Source organism: Camellia sinensis, chromosome 9 (assembly GCF_055761805.1).
Source record: "Camellia sinensis isolate YWXY chromosome 9, ASM5576180v1, whole genome shotgun sequence".
NCBI classification, from domain to species: Eukaryota; Viridiplantae; Streptophyta; class Magnoliopsida; order Ericales; family Theaceae; genus Camellia; species Camellia sinensis.
In genome coordinates, this window is record NC_138969.1 from 172,832,322 (window position 1) to 172,854,019 (window position 21,698).

Genomic DNA, 21,698 nt, shown 5'->3' on the forward strand with positions numbered 1-21,698 from the left:
TTGGGCCATCTTTTCCTCAGACTCTTTCCTTTGAGCCTTAAGAACCTTGTTAATGGCCTCAGCAGCACCTGCTTTTTCATCGGTATCGTCCTTAGCTTTGATGACAGCCTCGGCCTGGTCTTCCAATTTCTTCATTTTTGATTGTAAGCTTTTGTTGGCCTTTTGCAGACTGGCAACTTCTCTCCTTTTATCGGCCAGTTCTTTCCGGTTCTCAAAGGATTGAATTGAGAAGGAATGAGCATGCCGAATGGCCTAAAAATGAACAAGACAAAAGTTATTAGAAAATTTCTAAGTACAAGAAAGAAAGAAAAATAACCAAATGAAGACACTTACTTGGATAGAGCGCTGGAGCATCAGGGTATAGTTTTCATATTCACTCAGCTCGGCGTTCTGATCAAGATCGCCAGGAAGGAGGAGAGTGGTACTAAGGGCAACGCCGACGTTAATATCTTCAGCACTATCATTGGCCCTAACTGGTTTATCCTCCAGTGTGATTTTGAGGACCCAGGGGGCATCATGCTTTTGAGACCTCGAGGTCGTTGCAGAAGATGACCTCGGCCTTTTGGATCTGATGGATTTGGATGGATGTGTTTTTAGCAGACCTCTTCTCAGGGACAGAGGCAGTCTTCTCGCTCTCAGCAAATTTGGAAATTGGCAAAGTGTCCTCAGTATCAATATGAGTCACCTTTGCCTTTGGCTGAGCCTTTTTGATTCTTTTTTGCTTTGGTGGAGGTTGAGATTGCGCTGGTGGAGCGTCAGTAGTTGATGGGATGCTAGCCAAGAGATCTTTGGCAACTGCTTTCTGGCGGCCCATCCTGACAGGAAAAACAGTTCGTCGCCGACGTTGGCACTGGGATATTGGGATCAGATAAGGAGCCAAGGTTGACGGATGCTCGGCTAGATCAGAGGTCGATCCTTGATCTTGCCGAGATGTGGAGGTAGTCTGAGGAGTTGAAGCAGAAGGAGGAGACAGACTCTTCTTCTTCTTCTTCTTCTTAGGGACGTCGAGAAGAGCTGACTTATACGTTGGAATGAAATTAAGCAGAAGAGGGGCCTTCCATTTGAGAACTGGCAGATCCAAAATTTTCCTCAAGTCTTTGCTGGGATAGAAAGACTGACGGAAGCCCTTTGGTGGCTGAGAAAGAGCTGCAAGAAAAACAGACGTTAGAAGCAGATAAAGTATTGAAGACTTTGGAAACAAGTAAGTATGAACGCAGGGCTTTTACCATTGCCCTCTACAAAAACTGTTCGAAGAAGAGGATAGAGATGGAGGTCCTTGCCTGGAGCAAACTCCCAGTTCCCCGAGGTAATGAAATAGTCATCCCCAGCTCCCTTGTTGAAGTCTGGGAGGTCGGCTACGATTTCGAACTTCGTGGACCTCGGCTTAAGATAGTAAACGTAGCCTGTATCTCTTTTGAGACCACACATGGTATAGCAAAACTGGATATCGGCTAAGGTAACTCTAACGTTTTCTTGTTTGGCTAAGGCTATGATGCCATTAATAACTCGGTAGGAGTTGATGGCAAGTTGCATTGGGTTCAACTTATAGTAGTGGGTTATCTCGCGGAAAAGGATGTTGAGTGAAAGTCGGAGTCCGCACTCAATAAAAGCTATGACAGGGAAGGGCATGGAGTCAGTTGTGGGCATGATAGAGTCGTCTTCCCCAGCCAACCTCAGATGGACGTCGGCCAGGATGTCAAACTCCTGCCTAAAGTGCTCTAATTTACTCGGGGTGTCTACCCTATGTTTCCACATACCCATGATGTCGGCTTAACGAGAAAAAGATGGATTTCAGAATGAAGGTGTTTTAAAAGGGTTATTGGGACCTCGGCAAAAACCTAAAAATTTGTGGGGTAAGAAATTGTGGGGATCGTTCTCAGTTTTTCCTAAAATTTGTAGGTTCTACAAACCTAGATCTATGGAAGCGAATATTGAAGACGAAAAGCGAAGATTGAAGACGAGAATCTGGAAAAACACGGCAAACAGAAACAAGAATATGATTCAGATTCAAGAACAAAGATGGACTATCAAGAACATCGCAAGTACAAAGGGTATGAAATCAAGAACAGTGGCAAAGGTACAAAAAAGTTGTGAACAGTGCGTGTATTCAAGACATGGGCAAAGAGCAAGGTTGTGAAATAAATACGCTCAGGTACAAGATTCATAAATCAAAAACTTAGTAAAACAACAATGGCGACCAAATAATGAAGTAAAAATTCTTAGAGAGCAACAAGAAATAAAACAAGAAGGAACAGCGGCTAACCAGGAAAATGGAAGCCGGAATGGGGATTGCCGAAGTCTGATAATGGTTGGGAAGACAAAGGATCGGTGAAAATCTCGCCGGAAGTGGTAAACAGAGCAAGTTGCAGAGCTAAGAAAGCTTGAACAATGGAGGGTTTGAGAAAGCTAAGAGCTAGAGAGAGAAAAAGCTAGAGGATTGAACGAAAAGTGAAAAGATGGAAGAGGGGGAAAAAGTTTTGTTAAAACTTGAAACGGCGGCAGAACAAAATTAATAAGCCTAGAACAACGGATTCATCAGACGGCGCACGCAGGCGTGAGACGGCTTACAGGCATGTCACAAGTGCGATCCAGTAAGAGAAGTACACGTGGCTGAAACGATTGAATTGTGATAGATGACAACTTATACGCGTGAAGAAGATCTTGGAAGCTTTTAACCTTACAGAGACATGTCGGCTTATAATGATGATCTCGGCTGAAGTCGGTGTACTAGTAGGAAATACCGATATAGGTTCCATCACCTCAGGATGCTGAGGTAATAGAACCTAGGGGACAGTTGTAGGGATATATTTTCTGAATCCCAACACATGGCGAAGGTGACGCTGACGTGTCAGCCGAGGTGCCACGTGTCCAGGTTATGACGCCGAGGTGATCTCGGCAAGGCCGAGGTTATCTCCGAAGATATCGGAATCCGAGATAAGCGGATAAGGGATAAGAGTCCTCGAGTCCTTGAATGAGGAAGGACTTCAGCCTGGATAAGGGAGTTTTATCTTTATCTATTGAAGAGTCCTGGATGAGCATTTAGCAAGAGTCCATTAAAGCTAGGCTTCTAGTGAGACTAGGATGGAGTTAACTATAAAAGAGAGGCACCCCCGACGGGTCTAAGGTATGCAATTCATGTTCTGAACAGTGAGTTTAGCACTATTGATTATCTTTGAGAGATATACTGACTTGATCGTCGGAGTGCTCTCGGGTGGACAAACCACTGCCGGAATCTTCTCTTTCTGTTGCAGGTCAGCCAGGTGTCATCTATTCTGCCAGTACTCTCCAGCTAAATAACTAAATTGACAGTGTGATCGGAAAATCACTCACACACAAAGTATCTTTATTTATTTGTTTATTTATTATCATTCTAGTTTTATTACCTTCCTCTGTTTCTGTTTTATTTCCTTGTTCATGGTCTAATCTGCATTTAAAAAAGCAATCTAAATCAACATAGTAACAATGTTTATTGCTTTGGATATTTCAACAAGGCTATCAAATCAAAGATGTTTTGATAACTGAGTTTCAACAATTTGCCCAACTGATCTCCAAAACCAAATATTGTTAATTATTATATATTTATGCATACAAGCAAACCAAGCAAAACCACATCGTCAAGTGAACAATAATAACACAGCCTTTTTTTTAAATAGCCAAAATAGGTACACTATTAATGCTTTCAATTCTTCAAAATCCCCTTAGCCTTGAAGTACTCCACAGATTGATCGTAAATTTCTTCGATCCCATACTTGAAACTGAATCCCTCTTTGGTAAGCTTCTCAGACGAGAGGATCAACTTCGCTTTTGATGGAAAATCTCCAAAACTACAATCAACCAAGCGAAAATAAGTTCAAATTACTGGACAGTTTTGAAAATTGATGCTAATATATGATGGGAAATTTCCCGAGAGAAGGGAAAACTGCATCACGCAATAGATAAGACTCAAATATGTTGTATAGAGAAGGGGGCTTACTCAGTAGGGACATTGTACTCTGGATATCTTTTGTTGAGGAACTTGGCTAGCTCGGGAACACTGGTATTGACAGCACAACAAATGTATCGACCAGAGGCCGATTCTTTCTCTGCCACAAACACGTGGGCACGACAAACGTCCTCCACGTGGGAGATGGAGATTGAGCCTGACAGCATTTGCATACCTTTCAACCCATTTATGAGAAATTCATTCCCTGCACAATGTCGAAAATTTGAAGTGTAATAAGTATGTGCATCATTGTACTACCAACATATGTTGAATTATGTTTTGTTTTGTTATTATGGATTATCAATTTTATTTTTAGTAGCATTTCCAGTTATTGTAAATAGTACAAATACCTTTCTACATGTATTTATTGCAAAAACGTGTTTTAGGTGCTATGATGTTGATTAAAAATCATTACAAACATTTAAATTGTAACAAATCAGGTTAGAACATGCTCATCAAAGAGTTTTTTTTTTTTTTTTTTTTTTGCTAATGTTCGAAAAAAATTCATCAGTTCTTGGCTGACTCAGATGATTACACTGGCTGATACCGCTATTTAAAACTATGGTTCAAAGTTCAAGTCGTTAACAACAATTTGTTAACTTCAGGTTCTGAATTAATACCTGTGATCAAGGACATGGCAAGACCAATACTGCTAGGGACATCTGCAGTAAGTGACGGACCGGCCATGAGAGTTGGGATGACAGTGATAAGATTAATGTTATTTTCTTCGGCAAACTTCCAAGCAGCTTTCTCAGCTAGTGTTTTCGATAAAGGGTACCCCTGCAAATTCACATAATTTATTTCCAGATCATCTAGAAAATACACATTCAACATCCAAAAATTTTAAAAATTTGACACAATTTTACCCAAGTGGGCGGCTTCGCAGAATTCAAAAACTCGGTGTCAGTCCAGTGACTCTCATCCATGACCAGGCCGGTCCCATTGAGCTTATTGATCGATACAGCAGCTGCTGATGATGTTAAAATGACACGTTTAACCGTTCCTGCTTTTGCACAAGCTTTTAGAACATTGACTACTCCTTGAATTGCTGGTTTTATCATGTCATTCTACATTAAAAATGAGATAAAACCATGTTAATTTGTCAACAAAATTTAAATTTGTTGTCACAATTGTTATTGTTAATGATAATGCAAATTGCCTCTGGATCCTCGGAAGCAAAGTTGACCGGTGTAGCGACATGGAAAACCAGGTCACAACCTGCTACAGGGATGTCAAAGCTCTGTTCATCAGTGAGGTCTGCTCGGAAGATTTTTAGGTTGCCTGAACCCTTTAGTGCTAGAAGGTGAGAGGTCTTTTTCTGATTGTCTGCGTGAGAGTGAAAAATAAATAAATAAATAAATAAAATTCATGTCCAAATTCCTTGGGATAAAATTGTCAATTAGACTTTTGCCACCATATTGCAACTAGGTGTGCTCACAGGTTGGGTTTAACATTTATTATTATTTTTTTCCCACCCAACCGACTCCAAAAATTTATATGCAATCAATTTGCCACCAACCAACCATTCCTATTCTAGAAATTGTTGGTAGGTGGTTCGGGCCGAGCCGGCCTAGGTAGGGTAGGGTTATGGTTTGAGAAGGACCGTTCAATATGTGAAATTCATCTGGTAATAAATATTATTTTTTAAATAATAATTTCAAAACTTAATGACCTTCATTCACCAAAAGATGGCCCTTGTAGAAGAAATTGGGAAAATTATATATCAATAGTACTTTTACAAAATATTTCAGATTTATAAACCTTCTATGAATATGCAATTATTTTGGAAAAGCATAACTGATATATAATTTTTCCTAAATTTTTTGAAGGCCCACACTTCTATTATCTTCACAACATGTAATGGAAAAATGTTGGGCAAACATACAAATTTTTATAAATTAGACAAATAAGGCCGCGAATAATAAAGTTTTGGATAGAATATACTGAACTTACAGGTTTAAAAAAATATTGTAACTTTCACAATTGTTTTACGTTGAAATGTATATAAGTTCTTTATTTATTCTTCTACCTTCATATTATTTGTAATAGTTTTAACATTTTTAATCTTATTAAAAAGAAAATTTGTATAGTTATATCAAAATTATAAAACTATTTGTATTTCTTATAAATCTCAAAAGTGATCAATGTAATTAATTTACCACTACTGAAATTTGTTTAAAATACAAATCGTCCCTTATAATTTTTTAAAATTACATCTCACCTCTTCAACTTTCTAATCACATAACAAATAACTCATTTTATTAATAAATCATTAAGTCAATGAATAGTTTTTAATAATGTCAAAAATATATTTCAATTAATAATTCAAATAATTTTATTGTTTTATAGCAGAGCAATTAAGAAATTTTTTTGATTAATTTTGTTAAATAAAAATTTTTGATGAAGAAATATTGTTAATTTTCAAATTTACAACCGATGATTTATATTATAAATAAACCGTATATGTGCGTTTGTAATTTATCCACAATTAAAATATTTGAAAAAGTACAAATTAAAATAACATAGTGAGGACGAGTCAACTATTACATTTTTTTTTTTTTTTTTGAACCGGAAAAAAAAAGGACTCTGTGGTGTCATCATGGTCTCGTTAGACTCTAGTCTCCGAGTAACCAATTGCCAGCTAGGAGTCAACTGCTACATTTGTGCGAAGAATAGTTGGGGAGGTGATATTTTGTTTGGTTTCTGAGTCTTTTTTAGTCGCGCAAAATATATATATATATATATTAGAATAAATAATAACAACAAATTTGAAAAAAAAAAAAAAAAAAGACTCTTTAAATAGCCAGCTGAGGGAATAAATGAAAAGTGCCAAAATGATCACTTGGACAAAAGCAAAATAAAATAAATAAAAATTGCAGGTACTCCGAATCTATGAAATGGGAGGAAGAGAACAACTGAAAATGATTTTTCTCTCTCCTGACACTGACTAATAAGTGTATAAATAAAATATAATTTATAAATAGTCTACAATTAATAACAGTTATCAATTATACAATCAGATATAACCCTCTCTTAAGTCTCGTTTGGTAAGTGATTTTTTTAATTAAAAAATTAATAAAAAAATTAAAAAGTCAATAATTTATATCAGAAAGTCAAAGATTACTTTTTCTCTTTATTTTTTGTACATCATTTGTAAAAAAATTAAAAAATCATTTCAAATATATTAATTTTTTTACATCACATTTTAATCAAAAAATTAAAACATTACTAAAAAAAAATATTATGCGATGTAATATATTATTATATTCTTTGACTTCACCAAATATAATAGGCCATTACTCAAAATATTTCGACCCACCCAAACTTAAATAGTACCTACTATTTTTAAAACAATCAAAAATTATATCTTAATCTAATTGTTACTGTAGGTGTGAATAAAATTGAATTCCGGACTAACCTGGGTCTCGGACTGTGGTGTTGACCGCATAGCCTTTCTCAAGCAACAACTTGATGAGCGTCGCCGCCACGAAGCCGGTGCCACCAACAACACATGCGGCCTTCGGAGCTGTCGGTTGGGCTTCCATGGCTTCACTTTTTATAAAGATCAAAGCAAGAATTGGCTGAAGAAGATGAAGATCTTGATACCCACAATCCAAAACAATTTAATAAAGCTTTTTATTTGGTTGTAAGTGAGTGAGTAGTTTCTTTCTAGGTTTGTCTTAAATAGAGGTGTCAAGGTTTCAGTTTCATCTAATTGAATTGGAGGAAGAAGGTAAGCACGTGAAGTCACACTTACACCAACAACTCAAACCTTTCAGGTGTTTTCCCCATTCGCTCCCAACAAACCCTTTCTCTACTATAATCAATCAAAGCACAAAAGCCATACTATATCCCCTCTCCTCTCTCTCTCTCTCTCTCTCTCAACAAATGTCATGTATTTTAGGTAGAATTCTTTCTATTTAGAAAATAATTATAAATTATATATATATATATATATATATATTTTTGGAGGACTAGCTTTTATTAGTGATTAGCCACAGGATCCAACTAAGGAATTGTAGGCCCACTTAATATTCTGAATATTTTACTTCTTAATATTTTTAAATAAATTATTTGTGAAAAATATTAAATTAATTGGACATCTAGGGGTGTATTTGTTTGAACGGATTGAATAAAGAGGAATTGGAATTTATCGGACTGTTAGTCTTGGGATACATTATTCTCAAACTATTTAGTTGGATTGAATTTGTATCCCATGTTTGTTTAGTCATGAGATTAAATGTCAGAAAATGACTATTTTTTTAGATATGATATGAACCCTATGTTTGTTTGGAATATTATGGAGAATGATAAATGTTTAAATGACTATTTTATCATTTTCAATTATTTACTAAGTAATAGTAATATTAAACCTATAATATTTTAATTATTTTTAACTAGATTAAATAAAAATTTATTTTATATTATTTTTTACACACTTAAATAAATTTATTTTTTAAAAATTAAATAAATTAAATATCAATAAAAATATATGTTATTTTTTTAATTAAAATTTTAAATAAATTTATTTTAAAAAATAATAATAATTAAATAAAACATTTATTAAAATTTAAATAATGCAATTAAATAAAATATAAACAAAATTTTAAAATAAGACATCAATAAAATATCTATAAAAAATTATTTTAAAAAATTAAATAAATAAAACATCAATAAAATTTAAATAAAATTATTTTATTTGTAAATTGAGACATTTAAATTTTATTGAATTTTACAAAATATAATACATAATTAAATAGTAGAGGGTCAAAATGATTATTTCACCACCTCTTTATCCCTCCATATGTGTCCCAAACCTCAATGGGACATAATAGTCCAATGGATTTGGGACTAATAGTCCGAAGGGATTAATAGTCTGGTGTAAAAATTTTGAACCAAATATTGAACTATTAGGGTGTGTTGAGTAGGCGGATAAGGGGAGGGATTATTTACTGTGCGGATTGTAATCCGGAGCAATCATCCAATCCGATGTTTTTTTTTTTTTTAGTCCGGCGGACATGGAGTCCGGCCGGACTCCATATCCCCCATATGGGGGGATTATACTATCCTGGGGGAGTGGGGTGCGGGACAATTTGGGGGGGATTATTTACTGTTGGGATTAGATAATGAAATGACCATTTTGACCCTCTACTATTTAATTATGTATTTTATTTAGTAAAATTTAATAAAATTTAAATGTCTCAATTTAAAAATAAAATAATTTTATTTAACTTTTTATTGATGTTTTATTTATTTATTTTAAATAATTTTTTATAGATATTTTATTGATGTTTTATTTTAAAATTTTGTTTATATTTTATTTAATTTCATTATTTAAATGTTAATAGATGTTTTATTTAATTTCATTGTTTTATTATTATTATTTTTAAAAACAAATTTATTTAAAATTTTAATTAAAAAAATAACATATATTTTTATTGATATTTTATTTATTTAATTTTAAAAAAATAAAATAAAATTTAAATAAGCTAAAAATAATTAAAATATTAAAGATATGTTTAATATTGCTATTACTTAGTACATAATTGAAAAAGGGTAAAATAGTCTTTCGTTCATTTATCCTATCCAGTCCGTCCAACCAAACGTTGGATTTACTAAAAAAAGTCCTTTCCAGACATCTAATCTCATGAAAAAATAAACACAGGATACATATCCGATCCAACCAAATAGTCCGGGGGATTCACAGTCTCAGGACTCAAGTCCGATGGATTCTAATCCCCCCTTATCCAGTCCGTCCAATCAAACACACCCTTAGTTCGGATGAACTAATACTCCAATCCCACCCCTCAATCCCTCAAAACAAACACCACCTAGTAATATTACTGAATTATACTTGTATTAAAAAAACATAGAAGGCAAATATGATTTCGAGAATAAATTATCAATTTTGTTAAAGCAAATGTGATTTAATTATGTGGCTTCTAAACCAAGGGTCTCTAACTTAGTTGACTACTCCTTTGGTCACTGCGGGCTTATTTGGTTTGTTTTTGGGAGAGTTGTTTTTGAATTTTTTTTTAAAAATGTGTTTGTGGTTTTTTTTTTTAAAATTTTAAAATCACTTTCTCTCTTTAACACACCAATCAATCACTTTTTCTCTCTCCTATCTCATTCTTAATCATTTTTTCTCTCACACACATCTACTCAATTACAACAAATATCAAATCATCCCAAACTCCCAAACTCTAAAACTACTTTCAAAATATACAACCAAATAAACCAAAAAAATTTCTAAACTCTCCCTCCAAATTTTTTTTCAAAAACAACTCTCTCAAAAACAAACCAAACAAGCCCTAAGTCTTTCCTAAGGGAGAAGTCTTGGGTTCTACTCTTAGGAGTGAAATGGGAGGATAAGATTTTTTTACAAGGTATATAGGTGTGAGTTTTAATTTCTCCAAAGTGATAATCTAACAATTAATAACTAATTTTTGTCGATAAAAAAAAAATTATGTGGCTGCTATTAATTTTTTTAGGATTTTGGTCAAAACCCCTCTCTTAGGTTCCTTTTTAGTAAAAATAACAGTTCAAACTTTTTAAATTCATAACCCCTGAAAAAGCGGCCATTCATGAAAGACAAAAAAAAATTATTTTCATTTTTTTATGAACAATCGTATTCTTACTAACTAATTTCATATTTCAAACTTTAAAATGGTATGTATATATTTTTTTATCTATATATTAGGTTTTAATAAAATTAATATTTTAGAATCATCTCTTCAAGTTGTATCAAATAAGATACATGTTGACAATAAAATTCTTGAAAAAAATTAATAAATCTTTTACTATTGAAATTAATGTGAATGGTAAAATTTTACTATGATTCACAGTAAATTTATTGTGAAATTTTAGCATTTTAAAAGACGTGTGTCCTTTATGAGACAAACAAATTTATTTACACTTTATTGTCTACTTTTAAAATTTTACTCTGATTTGAGATTTGTTTGGTGATAATCCATTTATAAATGACAGTAGAAGTTTACTTTAGTTTATTCATAAAATTGACAATAAATTTTTATCTACTTTGACATTTTTTTTACTCATACATAGTAAAATTTTGCTCTAGTAGGCAGTAAAATTTTACTATTTTCACTATTGAACATACTACAACATTTTCGTTTAAGATCTCAATCTCAGTATTTGAATTGGTCATAACAAAAAAAAAAATTTAAATTAAATTAAATTAAATAAACGAAAAATTTACCTATAAATCACATTTTGAAGAATGATGATTCATTTAGTCCAAAGAATTTTCTTATAGACTAATTAGTGCCAATGATTTTAGAAATATAGATTTAATATATTATTTAGAAATTAGATTTACGGTTATACTCATTATGTTTTTTTTCACTTTTTTCTTTTGTGTTAGAAAGATAAAGTACACAATCTATAGGAATCAAATTTGGGATTAATTTTTATATGAGAATCTTTTTCATTTGGAAAAAAATTGAAAAAGAGTATAAAAATGATTTGAAATATACGATCTTTCAAATATTCCAAAAGGATATGTGATTCTTTAAATATTTCAAAAGGAGTACAAAAACTCCTTAGTAAGTTTTGGGCAAATGTATAATTTAAAACTGTAACACTCAAACGTAACACTCCAATGTAATACTTCAAAAAAAATCCTTAATATAACTTTAACTCTAATATAACACTCCAAAAAAATTCTTTAGTATAACACTCTAATGTAATACACAAAAAAACTCGTTAGTGTTCCCAAACGTAATACTTTAATGTAACACTCCAAAAAAAAAGATGTGGGATTCTTCAAGCCATTTCAAAAGGAGTACATAAATTCGTTAGTAACTTTTGGATAAATATATAATTTCTAAACTATGAGTGTTATGTTTTGAAGTAGTACATTAATGTGTTTTTTAGTATTTTTTTGTGTGTTAGATTGGACTGTGTTACATTGAAATGTTACGTTTGGGATTGCATTGATCGAGGTGTTACGTTTGGAAAAAATACACTAAGAAGTTTTTTTTTTTTTTTATTACATTAGAGTGTTACGTTTGAAAAAAACATATTAAAAAGTTTTTTTGAAGTGTTACGTTGTTACATTTAAGAAAAGTATATTAAGGAGTTTTTTTTTATTTTTTTATATTACATTGGAGTGTTATATTTGGAAAAACTACACTAAGGGTTTTTTTTTAGTGTTACATTGTTACGTTTGGGAAAAGTATACAAATAAGTTTTTTAGTGTGTCACAATAGAGTTTTATGTTATTGGAGTGTTACATTAGAGTTTAGGTTTTTATTCGTAATGTGAGATTTGTTTCATGAGGAGGGAAAATCCAAAATCTCTATATTGCGGATTGTCCAAGTGTGAAATTTTATATTTGGAGAAACCTATTTTTATCTTTAAAAAATTAAACCCAAACATGTAAGTAACTACCATTTTGTGTAATTTTCACTTTAATAAGACTTTTGGATTTATAAGAAAAAATGAAGGATTAAACAGTTTACAAAATGATATTTTGGGATTTATTAGTAATTCACCCTTAAATAAACTTTCAAAAATTGGGAGATTTTTGCAGATTTAAACCTTCAACCTTGATGTTCAAATTGATCGACGTAAGACAAGTCGCTAATCATTGATTATGTAGAAGATGATATTTGTGATGTGAAAACCAACTTGCAACAGAAATATAGATGAATCTGTAACAAAACTAAGGGTTTTTCAGAGAATATTTTTGAAAGAAATGAGAGTGAGAATAGTTTGATGCAAGCGAACCGTCTCTATCGCTCTATATACATATAGGACTATTATAGCCAATTCACTTTATATTTTAATGGAGAAAGGTGTTTCACAGGATAAAATTAACGTGTCATTTTCTCACCAAAATGTTGGGTCTAGAGAGTTTTGACAATATTTCTCTTTTATTTCTATTGTTTATTATTGATTTATTTGATATTAAAAATGAATGACTCAAATTAATGAGATGGTCATGAGTGAACCACAACTTTGTGAATTGGATCCTCCACTTCAATTGATGGACGGGGGGAAGCATCATTTCCATTATTTGTTTAATTAATTATTATTTTTTAGCATATGGATGTTCGTCTGTTTAGTATCAGAATTTTGGCCTATCATTAAGTGATCAATATTTTGCATATTTTCTCTCGTTGTTTAGGGCCTTTAATGTACCCGTAAGACGGACAAATATTATTTTTCTAAATGTAAAAATAAATAGATCATATTAGATCACTTTAATGTACCAATAAAAATGATAAATATTATTTTTCTAAAAGTAAAAAATAAGGTGTACGGGGAAGAAATAATTCTCCTCGTATAATCCTGTTGACTAAGTCTACGCTCCTTCGTACGACGTCGCTTTGTCACCTGAAAACACAAACGTGAACTGGCCGGCGGGTGTGTGCCGGAAACCTCTCCGATGCCTAAGTCAGAAAACTTGACAAATAGACAAAGCTCAATGTGTTCAGGAAGAAAAATTGTATGTTGTGTTATGTTACCTCCTTCCAAAGTGATGCTTGTGAGCTTTTATAGGTTTTGAGTGGCCCAATCCTAGTAGGACTTTTATTTCTCCATGCAGAGTCCTCCTAGGATTCATACTCCTAAAGGATAATGCTTATCCTTTTACACCCCCCACTGCTTAAACTAAGTGGGATGGTTTTTATCATGGCCGAACTCCCATCGGACCGAAGTACCTATGGCTATGCTGAGCCACAGAGTAAGCCGTACTATCACTAGTTCGGTTCTTCTGCTCGTCACACGTTATCTTGGTTCTCTCATGCACGAACCATAGCGTGTTCGGACCGAGCTACCGAGTAGCAAGGTTCTGACCGATCTATCCTGAATACGTCATGACCGGACTAACTTCGAGACCGGCCTAACCCAAGTTGTCTGGACCGGAGTAACTTATCATTTCTTCTGGGCTGGAGTAACTTTATCTCTCTTGGGCCGGAGTAACTTTTACTTCTCTTGGGCCGGAGTAACTTTTCGGCCTCTTTACCCAGTCCACCGTATTTTGGGCTATAAAGTCCATCTCATAGCTCGGCCCAATTTTTACCAAAAATTACCCTCTCAATTGCCCCTTAATTCCATCTGCTCAGCATGATTGGGATTACCAGTCCACCAGCCGAGCTGAAGTTTTTGTAAGTATTTCCAACCGAACTAAAATTTCCTTTAGCCTCTCGGCCGAACTTATCTTACTCCGGGCTCTGCTTGTCTGACCGAAACGTCTCTTCAATCACAGTGACTGTAACGCTTCCCATTCTATTCACATGTGGCACGCTCTGATTGACTGAGGACGGCTGTCACGCCGTCTTTCGAACTTCGCGAATTTTGAATAGTCCCGCCCAAATTTTGGGCTTTCTAACAAAAACAATCCCTGAGGCTAGGTCCCTTCACTTTTGCCATTCACTTCCTTTCTTCTCTTCGAGTTCTTCATTTTTCCTACAACTGTAAAGTATACTTCGTGTGTGCCTCCTTTACTGTTGCCGCTTCCATATAGATCTTCTTCAATCTGGTAAGCAAGCATATCCTTCTTGCTCTGCTCATTTTGTTTTGTATGTTTTTTGCAAGCATTTTGTCCATTTCTGGTTCGCTTCTGTACTTTTATAAAAAAACATTAGCAGAATCCATGCGTGTATGAACTTCTGTAGAAAACTAGTCTTAGATCCAAAATTATGTAGCAACCGAACTAGGATACTGTTTGTCCTATATAGGTAGATCACTTTAGTCAATAACCGAACTAGAACTTGAATAAATAACAAAAGTTTCAATGAGTCACCAACTCCTGATTCAATTTAGCCGAAATAAGATCACCGAGGTTTGAACATATTAAACTAGGAACCTCGGTTTTCAACCAAACTAAGCTTTTGGGGCTAAGCCAGCTTTCTTAGTTTCTAAACCGAACTCAGAAAGCTGCCCCCAGAGGCTCAACCGAAGTAACTTTATTCATACTTCAACCGATTTAGGCCTTTGGGGCTAAACCAGCTTTCTTAGTTTTTTAGACCGAACTCAGAAAGCTGCCCCTAGACGATGAACAGGTCTAACGAGCAACATGCTCAAACCGAGCTACCAAACCTTTTGACGAACCGAGGTAGAACCAGTTCATGAGGCCGAAGTAGGGCTCTAATACCTTGCTTTTAATTTGTAGCACGGTCCAATGATCAGTGCTTAACCCCTTTGTTTTCTACTTTGCAGACTTAGGTTGCCCAGGCACATCTTCGTGCGCTCAACCGAGCTACTGAGCCCAATCTTCCGACCGAACTAATTTATTCTTAATTTATACCATAGATGGGTACGTATAGGTACCTAATAAACACTCCAGTCGGCCTAGCCGAATTCAGGAAGGACTATAACATACCTGATGATGTCCACCTGACATTAGCCAAAAGAGATGTCATTCCCTGGGATAACGAAGGCTTTGTCCCCTTCACCCTTTTATCCATTATAGAAACCGGACTACGGTTTCCAGTCCAACCATTGATCTGTGAATTTCTTAGGCAGACTAGACTATGCCCTACCTAGCTGTCCACTAATTCATACCGCATCATTATGAGAATAGCCGCACTGAACCAACAAGCCGGACTAAACCTTGGCCTGGCCGAAATCTTCCACCAATATTCCATTGGCTCAAAAGAAGATGGGTGGGTTTATTATCTTAGAATACGTCGCCGCCGAGAGAAGATAATTAAATATACACCGGACAAAGACTTAAACGACGATGATTTTTTCTGGGTCTCTGGGAACTTTGAGGATTTTCAAGCCCAAATTCCTGGCCGACCTATCAATTGGAAAAAAGGAGAGCCCGGTAATTTTAACTTCGGTCTTCTTTCTTGCATATATTTCATTATTTATTTCGGTTTGTTAGTCTATCAACCGAACTAATAGTTCTTCTTTCGCAGATTCCGCCCACCTCCACTCCTTGTACAGCTATCCAAACCTTGCAATTTTGCGAGCCGCACTACGATATCCTGAACGTAGTTGGGCCAAATTGCTGAAATTCGAGCCGACCTACCGATACAGTGGTCGCCGTAAAGCCAGAGTAACTGACTTTCTTCTTGAAGACGCCCCAGAGCCGGACCCAACCTTGCCACAAATAAGATTAATTCCACTAACAGCTGAAGAGAAAATGGCCAAAAAGAACAGACTAAGGGCACTTCTGACCGAGACAAGCCGGCCCGAAGTACCGTTACCAAGCCAAACGTAGCCTGCCGTTGTGGCCCTCTCCTCTCAACAGCCGTCTTCATCGCGCCGAACCAAGCGCGCCCGAACCACTGAGTCTTAACCAAGTTTGGTTGACGAAGATGAGACTGCTGTTCCACCGATCCTGCCACCGAGCCCCCAACCGGAGCCCACCAACTGAACTACCACTAGCTGGGCACCAAAACTCACTTTTAACAACCGAGATGTCCTAGATGCTGATTCGGTTGTGGCTGAAAAAGATCACCAGTTGGCCTTTAGTCTGGCCAAGAGTGTGTGCCTCCCCAAGGATATGGAGCACCACCAAAAGCAGCTAAACACCGAATTAAAGTCCATTCGGTCTGCAACGAAGTCCATGATCCTGGTAAGTAGCTCTGTCCGCTTTTTTGTCTAGTTTTTCAAACTTTTACTTCGGCTCATGGGAAGTCCTTGTTTTGCCAGGCAATTCAAAAAAACTACAACACTCACAAGAAAGTGCTGGAACTCAGAAAAACTACAAGGGAAGTTGTGGCAGAAGCCGAAATGAAGTCGGCCGAGGTAGAAGACATCAAGAAGCAGATGGTCGAGCTACAAGCTGAGAACAGCAGGCTGACCGGACTAGTTAGTTCAGCCGAGGCAGAAAGGCAGAAGGCTGCCATAGCTCTGAAGGACAAATACCTGCGCGAGCTGGTGAAACTCGAAAGAAAGAAAGATGCCGAAATAAAGGAGAGCGCAAAGGAAGCCGGCAAACAAGGCTTCAAGAAGGCAGAGGATGCTTATGCCAAGCAATGCAATGCTGCTAAGGAGCTGTTCTTCAAGTGTGGCTGGAGGGCGGCTGTTGAGAAGCTCGGTCATGATCAACAGACCGAGGTCTTCAACCTTCCAGCCTACTTCATACCGAATTCCCTTACGGAGTATGCGAATGCCATGCAGCAGTAGTTCCTTGAAGGCTCAGATTCCGATGAAGACTCTTCTTCTGAGGATACTCCGGTTGTTAGTGTGGACCAGACAGTTCGGTTGGAGCCCCCGGTGGAAGACCTGACTATTGATCTTCCAGGTGAAACCGTGGTTCCAGCCGAAACCACTCTTCCAACCGTGAGTGAGCTCCCTTCTGAAGCCGGTCTTCATGCTGATGCTGATGCTGCTTTTGATGCCGATATTGAAGAACTTTTCTCTTGATTATGTACTTTTTCTTTTTCTGTTGCTTTTTATCTTTGTAACCGAACTATGCCCCTTCTTTGTAATGGCTTTTCAATGAATGAATGAAAAATTTTGCTGGACTCTTATTCCGGTTTTGATTCGTGTGCTTGCACTTGTAATGTCTTCTATTACTCCAACTGTTTTTTCGGTTTTAGCTGGTTAAACTATGCTTACAAGCCAACCACTCCTTAGCCGATATATTTACTTCAGCTGAGGAGTACACAGAGTTTGTTTAATTCAGCCAATCCAATTTCAGCCATACCCTTACTTCGGCTGATGAGAAACAAGAGTTGGTTTATTCCGGCCAACAACTCTTCAGCCATACCCTTACTTCGGTTGATGAGTAACAGGAGTTGGTTTATTCCAGCCAACAACTCTTCAGCCATACCCTTACTTCGGTTGAAGAGTAACAGGAGTTGGTGTATTCCAGCCAATCACTCTTCAGCCATACCCTTACCTCGGCTGAAGAGTAACAAGAGTTGGTTTATTCCAGCCAACCTCTAAGTTAGTTTTTCTTAGCTAACATAGAATAATGTTTGGATATTCCGACCAAACGTCTTGTAGCCTAGATCCTTATCCTGGGCTTAGGAAGGTGTTGGTTTAATCCAGCAAACCTCTAAGTTAGTTTTTCCAGCTAACTTAGAATAATGTTTGGTTATTCCGAGCAAACGTCCTGCAGCTTGGATCCTTATCCTGGGCTTAGGAAGGTGTTGGTTTAATCCAGCCAACCTCTAAGTTAGTTTTTCCAACTAACTTAGAATAATGTTTGGTTATTCCGATCAAACGTCCTGCAGCCTGGATCCTTATCCTGGGCTTAGGAAGGTGTTGGTTTAATCCAGCCAACCTCTAAGTTAGTTTTTTCAGTTAACTTAGAATAAAATGCTTGCAATGTGCCTAATCGTCACTAAAGTTAACTTTTACAAAGAACAACTCGTGCTGAAAAGAATTGCTTGTTTTATTGAAGAAAGAAAAAATTACATGTTTGAAAAAGAAAAGCTAAAAGTAAAATAACTTGAGATTGGCCGTGTTCCATGGCCTAGGGATTGCTTTGCCGTCCTTGTCTTCTAGGTGGTATGCCCCTTTGCCTGCTAACCCAACCACCTTGTAAGGACCTTCCCAGTTTGGCCCTAACTTTCCATCTCCTGGTATCAAGGTGTTCCCCATTACTTTGCGCAGTACCCAATCCCCAATCTTGAATTGTCTTGGATGCACCTTTTTGTTGTATTTTCTGATTAACTCTCGTTGGTATGCGGCGATGTGAACCAGTGCTCTTTCTCTTCTTTCTTCTGCAAGGTCGAGTTCCAATGTTATGGATTCTCCATTCAAGTCTGGATCAAAATTTTCGCTTCGAATTGTGGGGAGGCCAACTTCCAGTGGGATTACTGCTTCCATTCCGTAGGCTAAATGGTGTTTCTCCTGTTGATCGCCGAGGTGTGGTGCGGTAAGCCCATAACACATGAGGAAGTTCATCCGCCCACTTGCCTTTTGCCTTTTCTAGCCTTTTCTTTAGTCCATCCAAGACGACTTTATTTGATGCTTCTACTTGCCCATTTGCTTGAGGATATGCCGGTGTAGAATTGTAGAACTCTATCTTGTATTCTTTACAAAAGCTTCTAAAGATTCTGCCGTTGAACTGAGTACCATTGTCTGAGATTAGTGCTTTTGGTATGCCAAACCGAGTGATGATATTCTGCTAAACGAACTTTTTCACATCTTTTTCTTTGATTGACGCCAATGTTTCTGCTTCCACCCACTTTGAAAAGTAGTCTGTTACTGCGAGAAAGAACTTTCTGCCGCCGGGTGCTGTTGGAAGTGGTCCTGCTATGTCTAAGCCCCATATTGCGAAAGACCATGGGCTAGTCAATGGTAGGAGTTCTCTAACTGGTTGATGTATTTGATGTGCGAATTTCTGGCATTTTTCACACTTCTTCACATATTTCTCTGAGTCTGCCTGCATATATGGCCACCAATATCCTTGCGAAATGGCCCTGTAAGCTAGCGATCTTCCCCCTTGATGACTTCCGCACACCCCTTCGTGTATTTCGAACAAGAATGCTTCCACTTTGCTGGGATGAACACATTTTAGGTAAGGCCCTGAGAATGACTTCTTGTATAATGCCAAAGATGGAGATAGCCAAAATCGTTGCGACTTCGCTCTTATTCTGTTGGCTTCTTTTTTCTCTTCTGGTAGGATGCCGTCTTTTAGGAACAGGATGATGGGATCTATCCAAGAGGGGCCTAATTCTGCGCAACATACCTCTTCTGCTTCGGGATCTTCTATGCTTGGTCTTGGTAAGTAGTCGATGAGCAACAGATGAGGGATGGATGCGTCTGCCATTGAGGCAAAGCCTGCTAGTTCGTCTGCTCTGCTGTTTTCCTCCCTGCCAATTTGTTCTATTCTTACTACATCAAACTTCTTGATCTCTGTTCTGACCAATTCTTGGTACTTGGCCATTTTGTCATCCTTTGCTTCATAGTTTCCAGAAATTTGGTTTACCACCAACTGCGAGTCGCTGTAGACCATTAGTTCGGCGGCCTTCATGTAGTATGCTGATTTGAGTCCTACGAGAAGCGCTTTATACTCCGCTTCGTTGTTTGATGCTGGGAAACCAAGGTTGATTGTTTTCTCTACAACCAGGCCATCTGGGGAGATGAGAACTATGCCAAGCCTGCACCATGCCGGTTGGATGCTCCATCCACAAAGAGCTTCTACATCTCCCCAACGAACAACTTCCAGTACGTGGAGGGGTCAGATGATGTCGTGGGGTCAAGGATGGTGTTTTCTTCAAGGTCCATGTTTGCTGTCTGCCCTTTGTCATCTGATTGTACTGTTGGTGAATCTTTGTTTGCTTCTTCCTTGTTGTCCTTAGTCTGGTCTGCCTTGGAGTTTGACTGAGTATCTTCTACTAGGGGTTGCGCTATTCCGGCGTCAACTTCCGTCCCTAGTTCGGTTGTGTCAGTTAGGTCGACTGGGCAGATATGATGACTTCCAGGAGTAAACTCTGCGACGAAGTCTGCCAAAGATTGGGCTTTTATTGCGGTTTTGGGTTGGAACTTGATGTCGAATTGTCCCAACTCTACTGCCCACTTCAAAATTCGCCCACTAAAGTTCGCCCTTTCAAACAGAGCTTTTAGTGGAAAGGCTGTGAGGACGACTATGGTGTGGGCATGAAAGTAGTGTGCCAATTTCCTGGAGGTCATCATTAAGGCCAATGCTAATTTTTCCAAGGGCAAGTACCTTGTTTCGGCTCCTAACAATGTCTTGCTGACATAAAAAATGGGCAAGTGTTGTATTCCTTCTGCCCGAACCAACACTGCGCTAACTGCGTGCTGAGAGACTGCAAGGTACAAGAAGAGTTCTTCACCAGGTACTGGGGTAACAAGCAATGGTGGGGAAGACACATATTCCTTCAAGCTTTCCAGAGCTCGGTCGCATTCTTCATCCCACTCAAACTTGGCTTTTAAAGCTTGGAAGAATGGTCGTAGTCTGTCCGACGACCTGCTTATGAACCGATTGAGCGCAGCTGCCATGCCGGTAAGATGCTGCACTTCTTTGACTGAGTTTGGTCTCTCCAACTCCTGGATTGCTTTGATCTGTGAGGGGTCTGCTTCTATACCCCGGTTGGTTACAAGGAAGCCCAAGAATTTGCCAGATCCTACTCCGAATGCGCACTTGGATGCATTGAGGCGTAACTTGTGCTTCTTCAAGACTTCAAACATCTCACCTAGGTCCTTAAGATGGTCATTCTCATCCTTGCTTTTGACCACCATGTCGTCGATGTAAGCTTCCATTGTTCTGCCTAACAACGGTTCAAACATTTTGGTGACCATTTGTTGGAATGTTGCCCTTGCGTTCTTTAGGCCAAAGGGCATGACCTTGTAACAGTATAATCCTCTTGGAGTTGTAAAAGATGTGACCTCCTGGTTCGGTTTATGCATGGCGATTTGGTGATAGCCTCTGTATGCATCCAGAAAGCTAAGCCGGTTGTGCCCCGCCATTAGATCCACTAGTTGATCTATCCGCGGTAGAGGAAAGCTGTCTTTTGGGCATGCCTTGTTGACTGTTTTGTAGTCGACACAGACTCGCCATTTGCCATTTTTCTTTGGCACTACGACTGTGTTGGAGATCCATCTTGGGTAGTGCACTTCTCTAATTGCTCCTGCCTCCAGCAAGTTGCCTACTTCTTCCGCCACTATTTCGGCGTGATGGAGTGCCGATCTGCGTGTGCGTTGAATGACTGGTCTGGCGGATGGGTGGACATTGAGTTGGTGACTGATGAAGTTTGGATCAATGCCTGGCATGTCGTAGGGCGTCTAGGCAAACACTTCGATGTTAGAAGTCAAGAAT

General features: G+C 37.3%; 1 protein-coding gene across 1 annotated transcript; it reads right to left on the reverse strand.

Annotated features, from left to right (window-relative positions):
• Positions 1–3,444: 3,444 nt before the first annotated feature.
• LOC114259095 (anthocyanidin reductase ((2S)-flavan-3-ol-forming)) lies at positions 3,445–7,940 on the reverse strand. The gene is made up of 6 exons (XM_028199098.2): positions 7,401–7,940; positions 5,142–5,308; positions 4,849–5,049; positions 4,603–4,762; positions 3,974–4,187; positions 3,445–3,824 (listed from the first exon to the last, which is right to left on the reverse strand). Exons 1-6 carry the CDS (start codon positions 7,525–7,527, stop codon positions 3,680–3,682), a joined length of 1,014 nt encoding a protein of 337 aa, XP_028054899.2. The 5' UTR covers positions 7,528–7,940; the 3' UTR covers positions 3,445–3,679.
• Between the last annotated feature and the right edge of the window lie 13,758 nt (positions 7,941–21,698).